The sequence below is a fragment of the Branchiostoma lanceolatum genome, chromosome 5 (genome assembly GCF_035083965.1).
Source record: "Branchiostoma lanceolatum isolate klBraLanc5 chromosome 5, klBraLanc5.hap2, whole genome shotgun sequence".
Taxonomy (NCBI): Eukaryota; Metazoa; Chordata; class Leptocardii; order Amphioxiformes; family Branchiostomatidae; genus Branchiostoma; species Branchiostoma lanceolatum.
This window is the reverse complement of record NC_089726.1, coordinates 8,121,139-8,140,143: the sequence shown is the minus strand read 5'-3', so window position 1 is coordinate 8,140,143 and position 19,005 is coordinate 8,121,139. Positions and strand designations below refer to the sequence as shown.

Genomic DNA, 19,005 nt, shown 5'->3' with positions numbered 1-19,005 from the left:
ATGTTCACAGTTGGAACAATTCTTTACCAAAGAAGTAATGCAAAAACACCAGTTCGTGGTGTCATGAATTTGCAGTTAAGCGTCACCCAGAAATAAAACCACCGTGAACATTTCAAGATTTACAGCACCAGTTTTTGTACCTCCCTCCCCAGCAAATTAATCCAATTGAGGTACAGTGATCTCACAAACCATAGGGTCAGGGAAGTACTCAAAGGTCTGGGACCTTAATTTCATTTAAATGGTAAGACTCCAGGCCAAGGCATGACTCCAAGACATGGATAATGTCAATGAGTCTCAAATAACTTGGCTCCAATGTATTATCTTTAGGAAACTAAAGGTTTTCATATGGCCTTGAACAAACTTATCTTTAAGATCATAAAACATACTGAAGGATGTTCATTCAAAAGATACATTATCTTGATCACTGTGTATACAAAACATGGAAAATGGTATAGAGTTCCTCATGTGACTGTGCAACAATACATGTGAACCCTGTATGTGTAAGGGGATAAATGATGTAGGGGGTGCACCTAGTTCCCTTTCCCAGAAGACATGTGCATGTTTCTGTACTGCAGGTTCTGCATGTACTACCAGATGGCGCATACCAACGATTTGCTGACAAGTCTGGATTTTATCTGATAACTTCTTTTAATTTCTTTTTGCCGCTGCATGTTGGGCCTAGCAACGTCTTTTCAAAATGAAGAGCAGGAATAGAAGCATGAAGGGCCCGAGATACCATCTGCATATGAAGGATTGGAGCTGTGCAGGTATTTCTGATGTCTACCCGTATAGCCGGTATACCTGCCCTTTGGCGTAACGCTCCAGCTTCGCAGGCACGCAGCACAGCAACAGGTGGTTATATTAGATAATACACTGAACGACCTGTCACACCTTATTTCTGCACGTCTAGCGGCAAACGTTCTTTAAAGCTTTCTAGTGAGGATGCCCCTACTGTGCTACGGTATTTCCTGCTTGCCGCAGAATCTACGCTGATGCCTTCACGCAGTAAGCGAGCTTAGGTCAGCCTTGAAGGGCGTCACATGACTCTGACTCGCTTCCAGCATGATGGAAAAAGAAAAGCCCTCAGAGCAACCGAGGAGATGGATCTACAAAATCAGCAATAAAATTGGGTAATACTGGGAGTTGGAGGGAGATAAAGTGATGAAAGAGCACCAGGGGGCCACTGTGCTCTTCTTGATGATCTATGGTATGTAATATACTCTCACAGCAAATACCCTGCATCCAACCTACCTCAGGGCTTGAAACAACACCTGTGGATGCAGGTTTGTGCAGGTAGAATTGGAGCTGTAAAGGTGTTTTTGATGTCTAAATGTACCTGCACTGGTGCATGGTAAAACCAGCTCGTGACACTATCGGGACACTGACATATGAAAGTAGTGGCAACAGTATGCCTTTGAAATTCACTCTTCATAATACAATGTACTACATAAAATCTGTGAATACAGCATATAACAGGATTTACATTACAATGGTACTTTCAAAAACATTGTTTTTTGACAACCGAAAAGCAGAATGAAAATGATTGATTGAGTGTCGATGAAGGTTATACATCCGGGTAATAAGATTAGCAAGGTAACAGTTACTCAAGCAACTGGATAGATTTTGGAAACGGTTAGACGTTTCAGGTAGCATCAACTACCTTTCCCTAGAGACTGGGATGCTACATGAAATATCTGGCCGTTTCCTAAAATCTATCCAGTTGCTTGAGCCACTGTTACCTTGCGATTGATTGAGTGTTGCAGCCTTGCAGGCAGAACTTGTCTGGTGTTGGTAATTTTGAATGTTTCTGGCACCAGTGCAGGTATGAAGAAAAAAAGGAAGAAGAAAAAGGATTTCAAGCCCCGCTCCTGATGAAACAGACGAACGGCAGTGAACTCGCACAGAAGGTTACTTATTGCTTTCAGAAACAGCAATCAGTTCTCTTACGACACTTCGTGGATCTCATAAGCTTTAGAAACTCAGTGCATCAAGGTGTTGTTCAGCCCACTGAAGCCATGGGGCAGGGCTATGGAGGTGTTATTGAAGATCAGGGGGCATGAGATGCTTCAAACTTTATAGGGTGTGTAATTTTGGACAGAAATGTCTTCACTGAAGATGACGTGCCATGATTGTTGAGCACATAACCTTGGCAACTGTCTCCTTTATTTCATTTTCAATGTTCCTACTTTAGATAAAGTGCAGCTTTGCCGACGGATTGATAATCCTCAATGGTCAATGTGAAGGCAGTTTCTTTTGACAGTTGTACCGGAAATGGATAAATTCACATCATGTGACTTGACATTGAACATAGTTTTCTTAGGTGCACAATCTTAATTTTTTCCTCTTAAAACATTTCAACAACCCATCTGCTGCCTTCATCGGTGTAGAAGAAAGCTATTTACCCATGTGACTTGACACTTTTGATAGTCTGTCAGTGAGCATACAGATTGCATTGACATTTTAGAACGTCAAAGTCACAATCATAATGGATCACTTAAGTTTTACTTGTACAAAGGGCTATCTCTGGGATCCGTCCTTCCGTCCAAGGACAGAAAAATACAAAAAGTTCACCCCTTCCATCCCAAAAAATCTGAATGACATAGCATTGATGAAAATATATTTTCGAAAGCTTAAAATCCCCTGTCAGGTTTAACAATGAAAATTTACAACATGGGCTCCCAAACAATGAGTGGGACGAAAAAAATTCAAAGCTTGAGACAGCCCTGCATGTATGTCACAAGACAAAGGAGTTTAGACTATAGAAGAGTAAGGTTTAAGGATATATAAAGAATACAACACGATGCGACCCGCGGGAGGGCCGGGACCAAGGGTGATGCAGAATACACTGTGTTGTATTTTTTTAATGTCATACCCACCCAAAAAAACACATTTCAATGCGAAATGCGCCTGAAGTTAAGAGAGCTTCGTGTCCTCGAACAAAAAAATGGTAACATCGATTCCAACCTCCAGATCCGGTATTCGAATTTTCGACAGTGGCGCAACCAGCACACTCGAAATACATTCTAAATATTCTATGGAAGCCTGTGTGATACAAGTATAGAACCCCATGTGATACGGAAAATTATCACACGATGCGGAACACCCGTATCAAACATTTTCGCGGCCAAGGTATGACATAACCTACAAGAAGTTAGTGTAATCCACCATGACTTTGCTGATATCCCAAGCAATATACACTTGGTTGATCAACCGTGACTACTGTATATGCACTGGACGGGAAAAAAATGTATGCAACATGAGGGATAGCCTTTTCTAGCTTTCGCATCCGTGAGGTATTGGACTGTATTAAGTGCACGAAGCGTGCGTGCACATCTTTGCCTTAGGGCAGGATATAGCGCTCATTGACTGGAATGTCCACTGAGCTAAGTACAGATGTTTCACAATGTTAGCAGATAAGGATGCAGGGGTGATACATGTATAGCTGTAAGAGCTGCCTTGCCCTAATGGTCAATTACTCTATAAGACTAGGACTATCCACAAGACTCTAACTCATCTTCAAGGGGGTGTAGACCTAAGATGGCCAAATAATGGTCCACGGGACTAGGATATGGTAGGTGATTTGGAAGGTGCAGAGGTCACAGACAAGTCTAGCATTGGAATTATACAGTTTACAGGAAATGGTCCCTGTGGCATTGTGGAATGCCTTTGCTCCAGTCTGTAACACACATGCAGTCATACATGTCCATGTACATTGTCCTTTATACAAGTCTTACAGTAATGCTGAATTCATGATTTCTGATGGCAGTTGGCCCTTCAACAATGTACTTACTGTATGTTCTAAGATTGACAAAACCCAAGCACAAGTTTTATTATTCCTGCAAAAAAACAGAGGGTGCCCCCCCCCCACCTTCTTGGATCTGACATCATACATTGTACATGTCTAAGGTGCATTTGAGTTAATATCCATTTCACTATGATAATCATTCTTTTTCTCCACATCACCTGACAAACACAGCAGCAGCAACCTCACCTGAAATCGTCAGCCCCAGGCCGCTGCCATCTTTCTTGGTGAGTTCCACCACGGACACTCCCCTCCGCTCATCTGCGAAAACAACAGACTTCATGTGAGCTTCAGTCGTCCCTGCCCTGGTCTTGAGCTGCGCATGATATACTGGCCAATTCCTGTGGCCATCCGCATGGATGTGTTGCACTTTCAGATGGGATTGGGAAGATGAATAGGATGATGGTGGCTGTTGGGAAGAACGAGACTTTACGCTGCCCATTGTGGCTATTAGTTCCTTCACAAGGTGCCCTCGCAAATGCTCCGGCTTCACCTTAGACCCTTCTGCATGCCGTAAATGGGGTTTTCTTGGGAAAATGAGATTTACTAGCGAGCGACCCTCACTGGGGTGTCCAGTAAAACATAGACAGACCACAAAATGGAGAATTTGTCCATGGAAAGTCTGACTCCATCCCATCTGTTACTGGTCAAGGAATGGCCATGCTCCTCCACCAGGGACCTTTGGGCAGCGGGCAGCCACAGGTCAACCTAACACTTTGTCCTCACCCTTCACCTACATTTTGTATGGTTTCCTACTGGCATTCCAGAATCTCTCACACTTTTCCTTTGAGTCAGTAGAAAATGTGTGTGAGTGCAGACTTATGTTTGGAAGCACTGACTGTGAACATGACAATTTCAAACTTTATCCCAAAAATGGAAAATACTTTAATGTGTTTTTTAGCATTGACCATGACCATGGAATTTTAACAAAGCTGTCCCCAGAGACAAGCTTAACTGGCAGGACGCCTCAACCTGCATGTAGCAGGTAAATGACTACAATATATGCCTGCAGGTATCTGCTATAATATAAATCTGAAATTAAAAGCAAACTTTTGGATCATGCACTTTTATTGGTAAGTCCAATTTTTGTGTTACAGTTACAGTTTAAAATTACAGTTAAAACTTGTTTCAGCATGCACTTTTATGTTACCTTAAATTTTCCTGCCATTTTTTCCTTCCTCAAGAATAATACATACTTGGCAAAACAAATCATTAATTGTCGTATTAAAATCAGTTGCCTTTGAATAAACCATATATTCTTTCAAGTTTCATTAAAGATGAACGGTTAGAAATTTCCCTGTGACAAAACATATGTAGGTTACACCATACCTCAGTGTAATTAGTGGGGTTTCATTCTGAAGTTAATCACACCACATTAGCATGTATAATATTGATCATCACTGCTGATTTCACCCCTGCAGGACACCATTCTGTTATCAACACCTCCATTTTCACTTCCGCATCCAAGCACATTTCCACTGACACTAGATTTCCCTCTTGGTTTCCAGTTTATCTCAGAGTCATCTGAGGTCAGCATCCTTCCTATTGTCCCTGGAGCAGACATGCCCTTGACCCTCTTGCATTGGCATACTGATATATAGTTGCTTTAATCAGGAGTTTAATATGCTATAATTTGTCATGCCATTATTTCCTATACAAATATTCGTCACTCCTACATGTGGCTGCCTCCAAGCACACCCCCAATCATCAATTGTCAACCCATCCTCATCTTCCCGATGGCATTGTCCCAGTGGTTACATACAACCTTGGCCTTCTCACATTGGCATATTGATGCCAATGTGCCAATGTGAAAAGGCCATGGTTGTTTTTCACCATGGAGAAAGTACCAGTGGAATTGGCATATTGATGCCTTTTTTGCACTTGACTGTTTGTACGTAAAGATTTAGCAGACCTTACGAAAGTCGCTGTACTTTTGTTGTGTCAATAAAGATTTCATTTTTATCATGTTTTGCCATTATTTCATCAAATTTTCATGTAACTGATACATTTTATCCAATTGTCCCCAACATTGGCCTTTCGCCATATTGATAAACAGGACTGGTGCTTCAATCAGTAGTTTACCACACTATCATTTGTCATGCCTTTATTTCCTACTCTGATATTGGACACTCCTATGTATATAGTTACCTCTTAACATGACTCCATTAACACTTTTTGTCCTGAAGTCATCTGCTGTCTACCCCTCCTCATCTCCCTAAAAAACTACTGTCACCACACATACAACAAAAGTACATATACAAATGTAACTTTGGCCTTTCCCCATTGGCATATGGACATGTAAGCTGGGTGCCATTCTAGTTACCGGTAGTTTTCAGTGGCTCCCACACTCTCCAGGTAAGCTAAATGATGTACAGTTGTCTCAAATCAGTGAGATTAAAAGGACACCATTTGTTTTGCCTTTATTCCATCAAACTAGTTAGCATTCAAACATGTGGCTGCCTCCCAGCACATCCCAATTGATAGTGATACTAGTAATATCTTCAATGCTTGCCCCAAATCCTTTGCTGCCTAACGCCCTCATTTACCCCTAAAGTACCTACCAAGTTCTATTGTCCTCATGGTTACAAAAACCTTGGCCTTCTCACACTGGCATATTGATAAACACGTTCCTCTATCAGTAGTCTAGCACTGTAGCATTTGTCTTGTCATCATTTAATGTGCTGATAATTGACACATCTGAATATGGTTTCCTCCTAGCACAACTACATTGACCTTCTGTCCACCCTTCCTCATTTTCCTCACAGCACATATTCTACAACTGTATTGTCCCTATGGTTACAGAAAACCTTGGCCTTCTCCCTATTGGTATTATGATATACAGATGGTTCAATCAGTAGTTTACCACACTAGTATTTGTCTCTGCCATTTATATGTGATGTATTGATAGTTGATGGGGCAGACAGATAGGTTTTACTGTCATCGCGCCTGCAGCACGTACCTGGGATGAGTTCACTTCCACAGGGAAGGTCGTCAGTCAGGAAGGCTGGTTTCTTGGCATACTCCCCATCCTCTGTAGCAAACAAACAAATCAACATCTTAGTAAGTGATACATAGCAGACGGATAAACTGTATTCCACGGCAACAAAGAAGTCATGAATGAAGGTTAGACATCCTGGTGATAAGATACACAATGCAAAAGTTACTCGAGCGACTAGATAGATTTCCTCAGTCACTGAGGAAAGATAGAGTCTAGTACTTAGATGCATTTACAAAATCTATGCAGTTGCTTTTGTATTGTACGACAAAGAAGTCCGGTGATTTTGGCTGCTAGCCTTGATCAGAGTTGAATTTCCAATCACTTTCATGTACATGTATACTATGACCTTACAGACACCTGACAGCATGATCAGCAATTGGTCAAAAGTCTCAGGAAGTTGAAACAAATCATACCACCTTTTTCCGTGACAGGAAATCCAAAAGTACATTTGTAGGTTGATGAAGGTAAGACTTACATGTACAAGTTCTGATCTATCTTCAACTTCACTAATGAATAACTCACCACACCTAGACAAAACTAGAGTTTTTAAGTGGGAGACAACATCTAAGATGTACAAGGCTCTAATTTTCTCCAGATGTACTGGGCTAGTAATAGTCCAATGACAATTTTGTTATCCGCAGATGAATTTTTGGTCACACTACTAGTCATAACAGCAACAATGGGACCCATACCGAGCTTAACGTCAAAACTTTATTCAGAATTCTTGCCTTTAAGGTGATAGAGTGTTTCATATTAGACAGAGTCTGTGGTCATGTAAGGTGAAGTATGATTTCATTTTCAAGGCCTGGCTGGTCAGGCAACACTCAATGGGTGTCCTGGGACACCAAACATGTATTGGTTATGGCCAAGTTCAATTGCTTTTAGGTTTCTGTTGCTTTTGTGCATTCAATGTCACGGAAATAAGATTGTAGGTTTTGCAACAGTTAGTGTAAGATTGGAAGAAGGTATAAGAGCCAGATAACTTTTGGATCCAATTTGGGACGGGAGATCCACAAAGAAAATGGTGTGATGGATTGCATTCATCATTTCGGATTGTGACGTAAAAGCAAATTGGTCCTGTGTCTGGGGGAGCCTCAGGTGTTAGCCTCAAGCATCAAACCTCTAGTCTATCTGTAAAAGAACCAAACACACTTATCCAAAAGAGTAGGAGTGACCCAGTGTGCTAGATTTAAGTTCAAACATGAGCTGTAGCAAAGCTGCAATGCATAGCTGAGCTTCACCCTAGCAGAGGATAAACTTTTTAACTAACATCGCTACTAGAAACTAGCCTGTCTCCCATCCTTGTTACTTAAAACTTGCCCCCACTGGCATCAGGTGTGAACGAGCCAGTACAAGCGAGCATAAACTAAAGAGGGTGATAGCCAGGATAGCCAGAAACAGCCATTGCTGCCAATCTTCCGCTGGCATCAGGCAGGCTCATCATGCCAAACAGCCACTAAATGGGGGATGAGCACCACAACTATGTAGGGCAATTATTTGCCATGTCATGTCCGACCTTTGTGGGCTAAGTGATGACCCGTCAAATATCTGATATCCAGGAAAAGGCCTGGTGTCAACGACCCCGAAGAAAACATTTTGAGGATGTTCAGATCTACCACAAGATGTACCGCAAGGAGTGATATAGCTTGAGTGATGTACATGTACAATGTATGATAACGATCCAGGGTCATTTGGTCAAAGATACTGTATATTTGAAATTCTGTTGACCAGCATCTGATATCAGGAAAGTCCTGCTGTCAAAGATTCTGTGGAAAACATTTTGAGGATGTTTACTACCAGTAGTGACGTACATGTACGATAAGAATTCAGGGTCATTTGGTATGCCATTTGTCAGCAGATTTACCAATGCTGTCAAAGATTTTGTGGAAGAAAACATTTTAACTTGAAGGATGCATTTATCACATTGATAAGGACAGCCAGATATCTGGTCAGAGATCATATGAGAAAATCTATTGACCACAGGACTTTGTACCTCCTTGGCCTAAATAGATGACCTATTGAGTTATCTGATAGGGAGAAAGCCTGCTGTCAAAGACACTGAAGGAAACATTTTGATGATGTTTACCGTATACCACAAGTAATGACGTACATGTTTGATAAAAATTCAGCGTCATCTGGTTTGAGATCACATGTGAAATTCTATTGACCAGTATCTGATAACAGATTGACCAATGCCATCAAAGATTTCGTGGAAGAAAACATTTTAAGGATGCATTTATCACATTGATAAGGATAGAGGGATATATCTGTCAGTGAATATGTGAAATCGTATCGACCACAGGACTTTGTAACCTCCTTGGCCTAAATGATGACCCATTAGGCTATCTGATAGAAGGCCTGTTGTCTAAGAGTGTAAGACACTGAAGGAATCAATTTGGTGATGTTTACCACAAGTAGTGACGTACATGTTTGATGGAAATTCAGTCATCTGGTTTGATATCATATGTGAAATTCTATTGACCAGTATCTGACAGCAGATTGACCAATGACGTCAAAGATTTTGTGGAAGAAAACAGTCATAAAATTTTAAGGATGTGCTTATCACATTGATAAGGATAGTGGCTATCTGGTCAGAGATGATAATATGTGAAATCGTATTGACCACAGGACTTTGTAACCTCCATGGCCTAAATGATGACCCATTCAGCTATCTGATAGCAGGCCAGATTCTGTAGGAAACATTTTGTGGATGTTTTCCACGAGTGACGCATGATAAATATCCAGCACACCAGGCTTACATGTACATGAAAATCCTGTATATTCATCTGGTAAGAGGTCATACATGTATATGAAATTCTGAAATTAAGAAATTATGAAATTCAATTTCCAACATCAGGGGAAAAAAAGGCCTACAGTACAAAACATTTTGATGACGTTCATATTAAATTATCGACTGATGGATGAATAAGGGACAATCTTGTCAGAGATCATACATGCATGTGAAATCCTATTTGCCAGTTTTCAGCATCTTGTTAACATTGCTGACAACCAAAGCCAAGCTACATGATGTATGATAAGATTGATATCACTTAATTGAAGTTAAAATATAAAATATTAAGACTATATTGTACATGCATATGCTATGACTTTGCCATTGTTCTCTACATCAAGATTTATTGCCTTTGTTAAAACATACTTAAAAAATCCAATTATATCACACAGGGTATAATTATACATATGACGCAGATATACATGTGTATGTGCGTCATGCAGTTCATGGAACATCACACACAATCATCTGCCTTATCCTCAGTTCCGCGAATGAATCATTATCACCATACAATAACTATAGTTTCCAGGAACAGAGGAAATAGCGCACATCACAACGCACGCATCTAAAAGGTCAGATGTTATCAACCCTCCTATGTAGGCTGGGGGAAATAAAGTTTCTCTGGAAATTTTTACAACTTTCATTCATCAGGCCTCTGAGAAATATCAAGGGTATTTTCCTCCGAAGTTCAGCAGCCAACAGAGCAATGGAGGAAGGCTTACAGGGGACCAATATTGGCTATGATCGCAGTCAACCTTGAACCCGGGGGTTCAGAAAGCTTTTAAAACCTCCTTGCCTGAATGAATCTTTGCCTGAAGACAATAAGATTGAGTCGTGTGGGAATTGGGGCCTCTGATTGGTAAAGGGTGAGTTAGGCTGAAGGGGTGGTTAAACAATACAGATAAAGACTGATACGATAAAGGTGAGTGAGTAAGTGAGTGAGTGAGTGAGTGAGTGAGTGAGTGAGTGAGTGAGTGAGTGAGTGAGTGAGTGAGTGAGTGAGTGAGTGAGTATGTAAGTGAATATAAATGAATGAATGGATGAAGGAAGGAAGGGAAAAATGAACAAACGAATGAATGAATGAATGAACTCCTGTATACAGAAAGGGCCATGGTCATAACCTCAAAGACAGTGAAGGAGTGATGATTCAGGGAAGAACAAATGATGTCTGATAGAACAGTTTATAGTTTAGCACTGAGACTGGTATAATGAAGATATGTGATGGAAAGTAAGGGTTTAAATTATACACAATTTTCTAGTCTGAGTACCGTCCTGGATTAAGTTTATGTCCGCTCCTATGGACCGACTTAGGGTGCAGACATTGTCCGACCACTATGGCGTTCAGACGAGCAATTTTCTGGCCACCCTGGCAAAGTGCTCAAATGGAACCGCCTTAGGGCTTACAACATTATGGACCATGTGTGCTGCATCTTTCACCATGAAGGCTGGAATGGCTACCATGTAGCAACTAGCAACAGTCGGTACTTATGCTTGAAAAATATCAACAGTATCAAAATAAGCATCACCCATGTAATGTATACTACAAGAGGTTTGTAGTTACCTCTTAGACTCTACCAGGCTCCAGAAGTCGATCGAAAGAGTGGAAATTGGCCAAATAGACAGATCATAACATGCCATAGGAGTTACCTAGCTAAGCCTACAATGTACATGTACATGTACGTATGATGTACCAGTTAAGTAGGTCACAAACTGTACTCCCTGGCCATCTAACTCCTCTGGCATGATTATCTTTAGCCTCCACCAGGCCTTTCTATGGGGGTATGGATCGTAGAATTCGGCAAAAAGTGGAACAAGAGTCCGTAGGACACAATTCTCCGTGAAGTATTTAAGTATGTACAAGTATTGACCCACACAAATTGCATCTCAGCTCAGTCCAAGTAGTGTTTTAGAGCAAGTAAAGAAAAAGTGTTTGTTTATCTTTTTCTTTCAATACAGGAGTGGTCAACCTGCTGAAAAGTATGTTTTTACAGCATGGCACAGATGGGATCTAGAAATTCCGGGAAAAGTCACAAAGTTAGATCTAGATGGCCCCTTTTCAATTATCAACGAACCATTCAGCCTTACAACTAAGATGTATCAGAAATCACAAATATGCAGTAAATCCTCTTTCCACAATTTATTGCAGGCCGGCCTGATCTATAGCTATCAAGCTATTTGCAATAAAAAAAGGCTAATTTATATCATCGTAACATTTCACGAAGGTCAAAGGTCACCGGATCTAACCACCCGGAAGTGACACTGGCGCGCGCACTTTTCTGAGATATATTTCTCAACAATCTTTCATCCCCTGCGTAAACTTCTTACATTGTCACAGCCTCCGTATTATAAACTACAAGTGTGGTAAGTTTGAAGGTCCAGAGATTTGCCATTTTCACACTGTGCGTAAAAATGCATCGTCCGTCCCGTGCCCATACTGTATGCGAGTTGTGACTCGGGACACGGCATACTTAATACACAGACTGGAGGTCACTATGCACATGTTCGCAGCTAAAACTCACAATTCCCGTTGCTGCATTGGTATGTAACTTGGTATATCGTTTGCTAGGTTGCGTGTGGTGATGCACGTTGTCTATTTTTCAATGTAACAGTGACTATACGATCACAGCAAGTAAGGAAGATTTATACCCCGTATCTGCCTGAAGTATTCCAGTCATGCATAACGGATTATAACATGGTCCCTATGGCAGGGCAGTGGGACATAGCATTAATCATAGGGGTGCAATTACGATATTGGATTGACGTTTAAAGTAGTTATGGTGTAACAAAGCTATTGTGCATCACCACGCCGAACCAGGCAAACGATATGCCAAGTTACACACCAGTGCGACAACGGGATCGTGAGTTATAGCTGCGAACGCGCAAACAAATGCATTCCCAATACTCCCAGAAGGAGGTCATCCTCCTTCCCGGAGTAATAATTGGCCAGGAGAGTCAGTCCACAGGAAGGTTAACATTTCCCCCTCCCCTGATGACTGCACCTGGCCAAAGAAACCCTATGGTGGCAAAACTCCCCTGGCAAAATTATTCTCCCTTCAGCCAGTGTAGTTAGTCTGGTAGAGACTACTACTACTGTACATTTGTATATGTTATCTGTCTATTTGGCCAATTTCTACTACTTCCAGCGACCCATGGAGCCTGGCACAGGTTAGCTACCTCTGGGCGATCCTGCATTTAAAAAGAGGCACAGTTATGCTCAGCTGAACAAATAAATCATGTATATAACGACTGTTGGCAGGGAAGCATCCTGTGCTGTAATTGCGTTCCGGTTCCTAATGAAGTGTTTCCAATAGGTGTCACAAGTCTTCGTTCGGGGTCGACTGATTGTTATTTCCCGAACCAGTAACATTACCATAACGGCATAACCTCAGATATTTCCAATTACGGGTTTCTTTTTACGGCTTTCCAACGACTTCTAGACAACGACCTTCAACTCCTGTAAAGAGAGGAATTCAATGGTTCTTGCCTGACTTACATTTGTGTGGGAACTTGGCTGAAATATGTGAACCATAACGAAGCTACATTGCACTACTACTAGCTAACGAAAAAGGGCCATCCTCAGTCTGAGATCGTCGCATCAGCTTTACCGAAACATTACATTTTGACTGTGAAGGGGGGGGGGGGGGGGGGGGACACGTATTTAATCTCCAAACAGCTGTTGGTGTGGAAAACTGTATCTGATCTGCTACTGTTTTTCTGACAGTAAAAGGTAAGTAAGGGCAGTGGGTTGTTATCCACTGTGTCTAGGGCACAGTATTAAAAGACAGAGCCCAATCCTCTCCTTCAACCACCTTTTACCTACCCAACCAAAGTCAGGTGTCCATTTTTACACCTGGGTAGAGGAAGGAAAGTTGTGTTAAGTGCCTTAGTGGCAAGTCAGGGGATTCGAAACAACACGATGCAACGAAATTGACAGCACTGTACAACAGTGCTGTCAGAGAACAGAGCAGATCAGAAACATTACGATTAACATTTAGTAAATGCAGTGTCACGAACAGTTGGGCAAAATTACATAATTCTTCGCACACAACATTCTTTCAGGCCAAAACAAGTCACACAAGCGCATTTAGAACTACGCTATTTCAGATCGTAATCAATGGGCACACGTTTGGTGCATCCTGTATGACTTTCGAGATCAATGAGCTCAAGGAAGGAAGCAGTCCGTCTTCTCCTAGAAGCAATTTCACAACTTCCTCCAGACATAAAAGAGCATGTACATCTGTCAATACGGGACTGGTAAAGGCCATTATAACACGTAGGTGTAGCCTAGATCCCCGGGCAATAAAGCATCAATTTTACACCATTAAGGGTCCATTAACCTTTGGCCTTTTATGGAGGCCCTGCAGCATCAAACTTGTGCTGGTGACCTGTCAACTCATGAGTGCTAAAATGTAAGGTCAACCTCTGCTGCGCTAGTCATTAAACTTGTGTTGTTCACAGTGTTGTTGGAATACTAAGTATTTAGGACACTGTTGCAAGTTAAGTTAACGTGCTTCCCGCACCAGATGTTGCATAGGGCAGCGCCCATCTCCATTTCAATAGCCCTTGGGCCACACAACTTTGCACAATCACTACAGCAGGGGGCTCGTCCACTGGTAGTGCTGTGTGCCATACTCTTTCCCAAATGCTAAAATTTCCACCAATCATAATGCTTTCACGGTGCTGTTAAAATATGGCACTAACTATTTAACACACTGCCAGAAATACAGTTCAATAGTAGTGTTTTCATGTGCCCCATTGTGGAAATATCATTTTAATGGTTACCTATTAGTAAGCACTTTCAGTAACTTATGCTTTGTAAGACTACATTTGTATAAAAGTTCTTGGTGTAATTTGCACTAATGGTGTGCCATGTTGTAACAAGGAGAATAAATGGTAAAGGTAATGAAGGAAAGTACATTCTTTGGACAAGTAGACCCATAGCCCTTTCTTTGAGTCCATTGGGGCAGTGCGATGTTATCCACAGTGACTATAGGGCAGTTACTTTTTACACCTGGGTGGAGTGAGGAAAATCGTGTGAAGTGCCTTTCCCAAGGTGAAGGACACAAGGATGTCTAGTGATGAATGCCAGGAATTGAACCCATGATCTGTAATTCTCATATCCGGTAGCCTAGTTGCTCGGCATTCGACGCCACACTAAGGAGAATACCCAATTCATTTGTAGTACAGTACTGTATATCTAATGTTCCTTGAAGTAGAAAACCTTGTCCTCAACCATGAACTCAGACTCTCTATACTGAAATGTAGGGTCAACTTCTCCTTTATCAGGTGATAACACATGTATGTAGTATTTCCACTATAATGAAGTGTGCAATGTTACCAGAATACTAACACCTAGTGTTTTTTATGTACCTCATTGTGGGGGAATAAAAACTTGACAATGTACTGGTTACTTGTGAACTCAGAGCACTAAAAAAAGTTACCTCAGAGCGCTTAAATAAAAGGCTAACTTCTCCTTTATCAGACCGTAAAACTTGACGGAACCATTTCCGCTAATGGTTTGAACTGTGCTGTTGGAATACAAATGTAGTAAAGAAACACAGATGCCGTTACATAGCCAGTCCATTCTTACTTCTTCGTGTACAGAACCTCATGACCAGGAGCAATAAAAATCTGTCATTTTACGCTATGAATAAAAGATTCTACCCTTTGTGTTGCATAACTACCATGATCCAATGACGTTCTTAGATTCTAGACAGCATGTAACTATTACACTAAGTTACAGATTGCAACTTCACTCTAGACTAACAAATTAGGGCATAGCCATACTACAGTGCAATGACCTACAAAATGTAGTGGGTAGAGTGTTCGCCTTGCATACAGTAGGTCGTGAGTTCGATCCCCGGCCGGGTCTTACCAAAGACTTAAAAAATGGTACTACAAATGTAGTTTCCTTGCAATCTAGGTCATGTCTACATTGCAGATGTTATCACAAAAAGCACAAACAGCCTTGCTATAAAAGATAAAAATATTATTGCTGTCTCCTGTAGTGAGTAACAGGACCCTTCAACTTGTTTTCTGAAACAATATGTGTGTAGCACTTGTAATATAATGTTCTCTTTACCCAAGATGACAACACTAACAGATAATAAATGGTTTGATCTGGTTTCAGTCTCTTATGGAAAATTTTAGGCGGCACAGATATGTGAAATGGAAAAGTACAAATGTACATCATGTATCAACATGCAGTTCACCTTTCTTAAGGTCAATTCAGGGCTGTGTCCAGCTTTAAACTTTTTCTATCCCACTCATTGTTTGAGAGCTAATGTTGTTAATTTTCATTGTTAAATCTATCATTTTAATTACAAAATACAATTTCTATCAATTTCATGTCATGAAGTTCAGGGGTTTTTTGACAGACGGGGTGAACTTTTTGTCCGTCCCAACAAGCATATTACATTTCCTGACAACAGCCCTGGGTTAATCCCATATTTGAAACCTCCCTATTCTAGATCAAATTTAGACATATTGTACATTCGGCAACCAACAAGCTAAGAGACCTGTAAATTGCCCTATCACTTGTGACAATGGAACAAAGTAATTAGACACACAGCCAGAAAGGTCACTTCCAGTGTTCACAGCCTTCATAATGTTCCAGCCAATTTAGATACAATATATTCCAGCTATCAACAAGGCAAAAGGCTGACAGTTTGTGTATCATTTGCGTTGGTGGAACAAAGCGATTCAAAACAGTGTCAAAAGAAGGTCCCCTTTCAGTGCCTCACAGGATAATCATTATGCACCTGAACACGCTGTTGACAAACCCCATGCATGGCCAAACCACATGGGTTGTATCATCCATGGCGCAAATCACCTCGGAAAGAGGCTGCTTTTACAAACCGTGACCGATCTGTTGAAACTTTCAGCAGGAAACGCTCCATTTGTAGGCGAGGAGCGACCCTGACTGAAACAGACAGGGTCAAACGCAGGGGCCACTGTAAGCCTACCCACCAAGGAGCGATACGTTAGACCTCTCCCTACCAGTTTCAAATGAGCTGTGTTTTTCAAACCACCTACCGCTACTAATCAATACTCAGATGTGGTTGTATAGCTGTTCAATTTTACGCTAGGTGGACACAGCTTCCGACGAATGTTTGTCAAACGCAACTGAAAAATAACAATATCGACAGAAGACTTGCGTTGTCTTTACAAAATGGTACACCGCCAGTTTTTCCAAGCGGAAGGCCCAAGAGGACAAGTGGGACTTCCTAGTATCTTTTTCCATTAACAAATCTCCCAGCGGTCTTTAACTTTCCGCCTGTAGCTATTTTTCACTACAATCTAATGACTTATGGATCGCTACCACCACAAGTACATCGATTGGATAAAGTACAAGAGGAAATACTGTAGTGACTTTTCAAAGTAATATTAATAATCTGTAAAGGCATCAAATTACAGTCAACTCATCGACATCATATGTAGTCTAATCCTTGGATAACGTAATTATCTCCTGAGTTATAGAAATGTAATTGCTGTCAACCCTATCCTCTCAATGCCTGAAGGGATGAATATGGATTTGTATGTTTGTGTTTTAGAGCTCAATTAGGTACTTTTTCTACTAAATGATAATGGTCACATAACCTCATTACATTACACTCAAACCCTGAGGCCTTGTGGAAAATGAGCAAAAGTCTGATAGATGATTTGACTGAAATCAAATTCAGTAACATCAAAATATTAATCCAGTAACATCAGACATGCGATGATTTAGTAATGAAATTTGTGAGTTTACCTGGATTCCTAACCATAACAAAGAATCAAAGACTTTGAGACTTTATCTAGAAGTAGATAAAAAATGAACTCAATGTAGTTCCTTGTACAAGCAATGACCGCCTATGAGTATGAGTGTGTATCTGGTATATCTTTGTTATTCTGACAGGCTGCACCAGTATTGTTTGTGTTCTTCTTCTGCCTTTGGTTATTTTTCTAACCTTGTGAGTTACTCAGAGCTCCCTGCTCTCTTTTATCACCACCGCTGACATGATTTAGTCGGCAGATGGAAACACCAGACTGTGTTCCACCTCCAGAACAATGCGTCACTTCAAATATTCCTTTCAGTTCGCACAGTTAGGTGCAGCTCATACGCTGCAACGGCAAACCTGCATGTACCCCAAATAAAATGTACGTTGTACGGGCCGTCCCTAATATTGATGTTAGCCAGCCTTGCAGCTAGGGCCAGCAATCAAGCGAAGACTGTTCAATGTAGCCTGGGTGCCATCCTAGTGCAAATGTATTGGGGCACCCGTAATGGCTGCCAATGTGCGTATTTCCGGTATACTGTAAATACAGAAATGTTTGCGGTGGTTTTGTGTTCGCAGTTTTTGCGGCGACCGTTTCACCGTGACCTTAAATTCACCGCAAACCTTTTGGTCCAATACTGCAGCAGTATATGACCATAGCGCTGTGGTTAACTTAAAACCACTGCAAACACTACATTTTCGCCTTAGTGCAAAATAAAAAACACACAAACCTAAATGCATTATTTTACAGTATCTTTATTCTTTGACTCCCCCTCCCAGCTAGGTTAGAAACTATGAAATTGGGAGGGGGGGAATATGGGAGCCCTGGTAAACTTACTACGATGGGATTCAGGGAAAGCTCGAAGCATAATGTTTGAAGAATCTTTGAGTGTGAACAATTTCTGGTACACCATCACATGCTCCGTTCCTTTCCTAAAAACTATTGTCACACATACTTTTGTCCTAGCTACCTTTTACTTTTAGTAGTCCAGGCCATCATCATCAATTTTTTTCGGGCATGTTGCCCGGACTAAGTTCATCCTCTCTTGCCAGAAGTTTTGGTCAACCATAGTGTTCTCAACCTGCAACCCAACATCCTGAGCTAGTTGGTCAATGTAAGTCAGTCAGGGTCGCCCAGCATGCATGTGTATATCCATGTGTTGGCATTCATAGTACCGGTATAAGTTCGCTTCCTAGTTCTTCTAGTTTCTGTAGCAGTGCCAAACGAATCTTCCAAGAAAACAGCAATTCAATCTTATCATTGGGTACAGATAACACATCCTTCTACCATAATATTCAACCTGTCAGAACCTTAATCAATCTACACAGTTTAAACATACAATATGAAGATAGTGTTTGTTTACATAGTTACCATGGTTATACATGGCACTACCACATGCATTTTAAACCTTTCTAACACATCAAGATCAAAGTGCAGAGGTCAGTTCCATTGATTCATACACAAGTGCACAACCTTGGCCATAGCATCCACTAGACCCAGCATGGGTGTGTGCACATCTGGGCATGGTTGGTTGGTGAAGAGGTATTTGGATAATGCTGTTTGATCAGAACATGGTTGAACCTCCAGTGAATTAATTAAGTTTGGGGCAGGTTGAAAATGGGGGTGGAAGGGTCTTTGATTGGATGTAATTGGATA

The 19,005-nt window shown here is 41.2% G+C and overlaps 1 protein-coding gene across 5 annotated transcripts in view; it reads right to left on the bottom strand.

Moving 5' to 3' along the window:
- The window catches only part of LOC136434791 (glutamate receptor-interacting protein 1-like), a 90,349-nt gene that overhangs the window by 39,037 nt on the left and 32,307 nt on the right, over positions 1 to 19,005 (bottom strand). For all 5 annotated transcript variants that reach the window (XM_066427847.1, XM_066427850.1, XM_066427846.1 and 2 more), the window contains exons 2-3: positions 6,762 to 6,833; positions 3,992 to 4,063 (exon numbers count right to left, since the gene is read on the bottom strand). In XM_066427847.1, the coding sequence (XP_066283944.1) occupies positions 3,992 to 4,063; positions 6,762 to 6,833 (144 nt within the window). The remainder of the gene's footprint in view (positions 1 to 3,991; positions 4,064 to 6,761; positions 6,834 to 19,005) is intronic.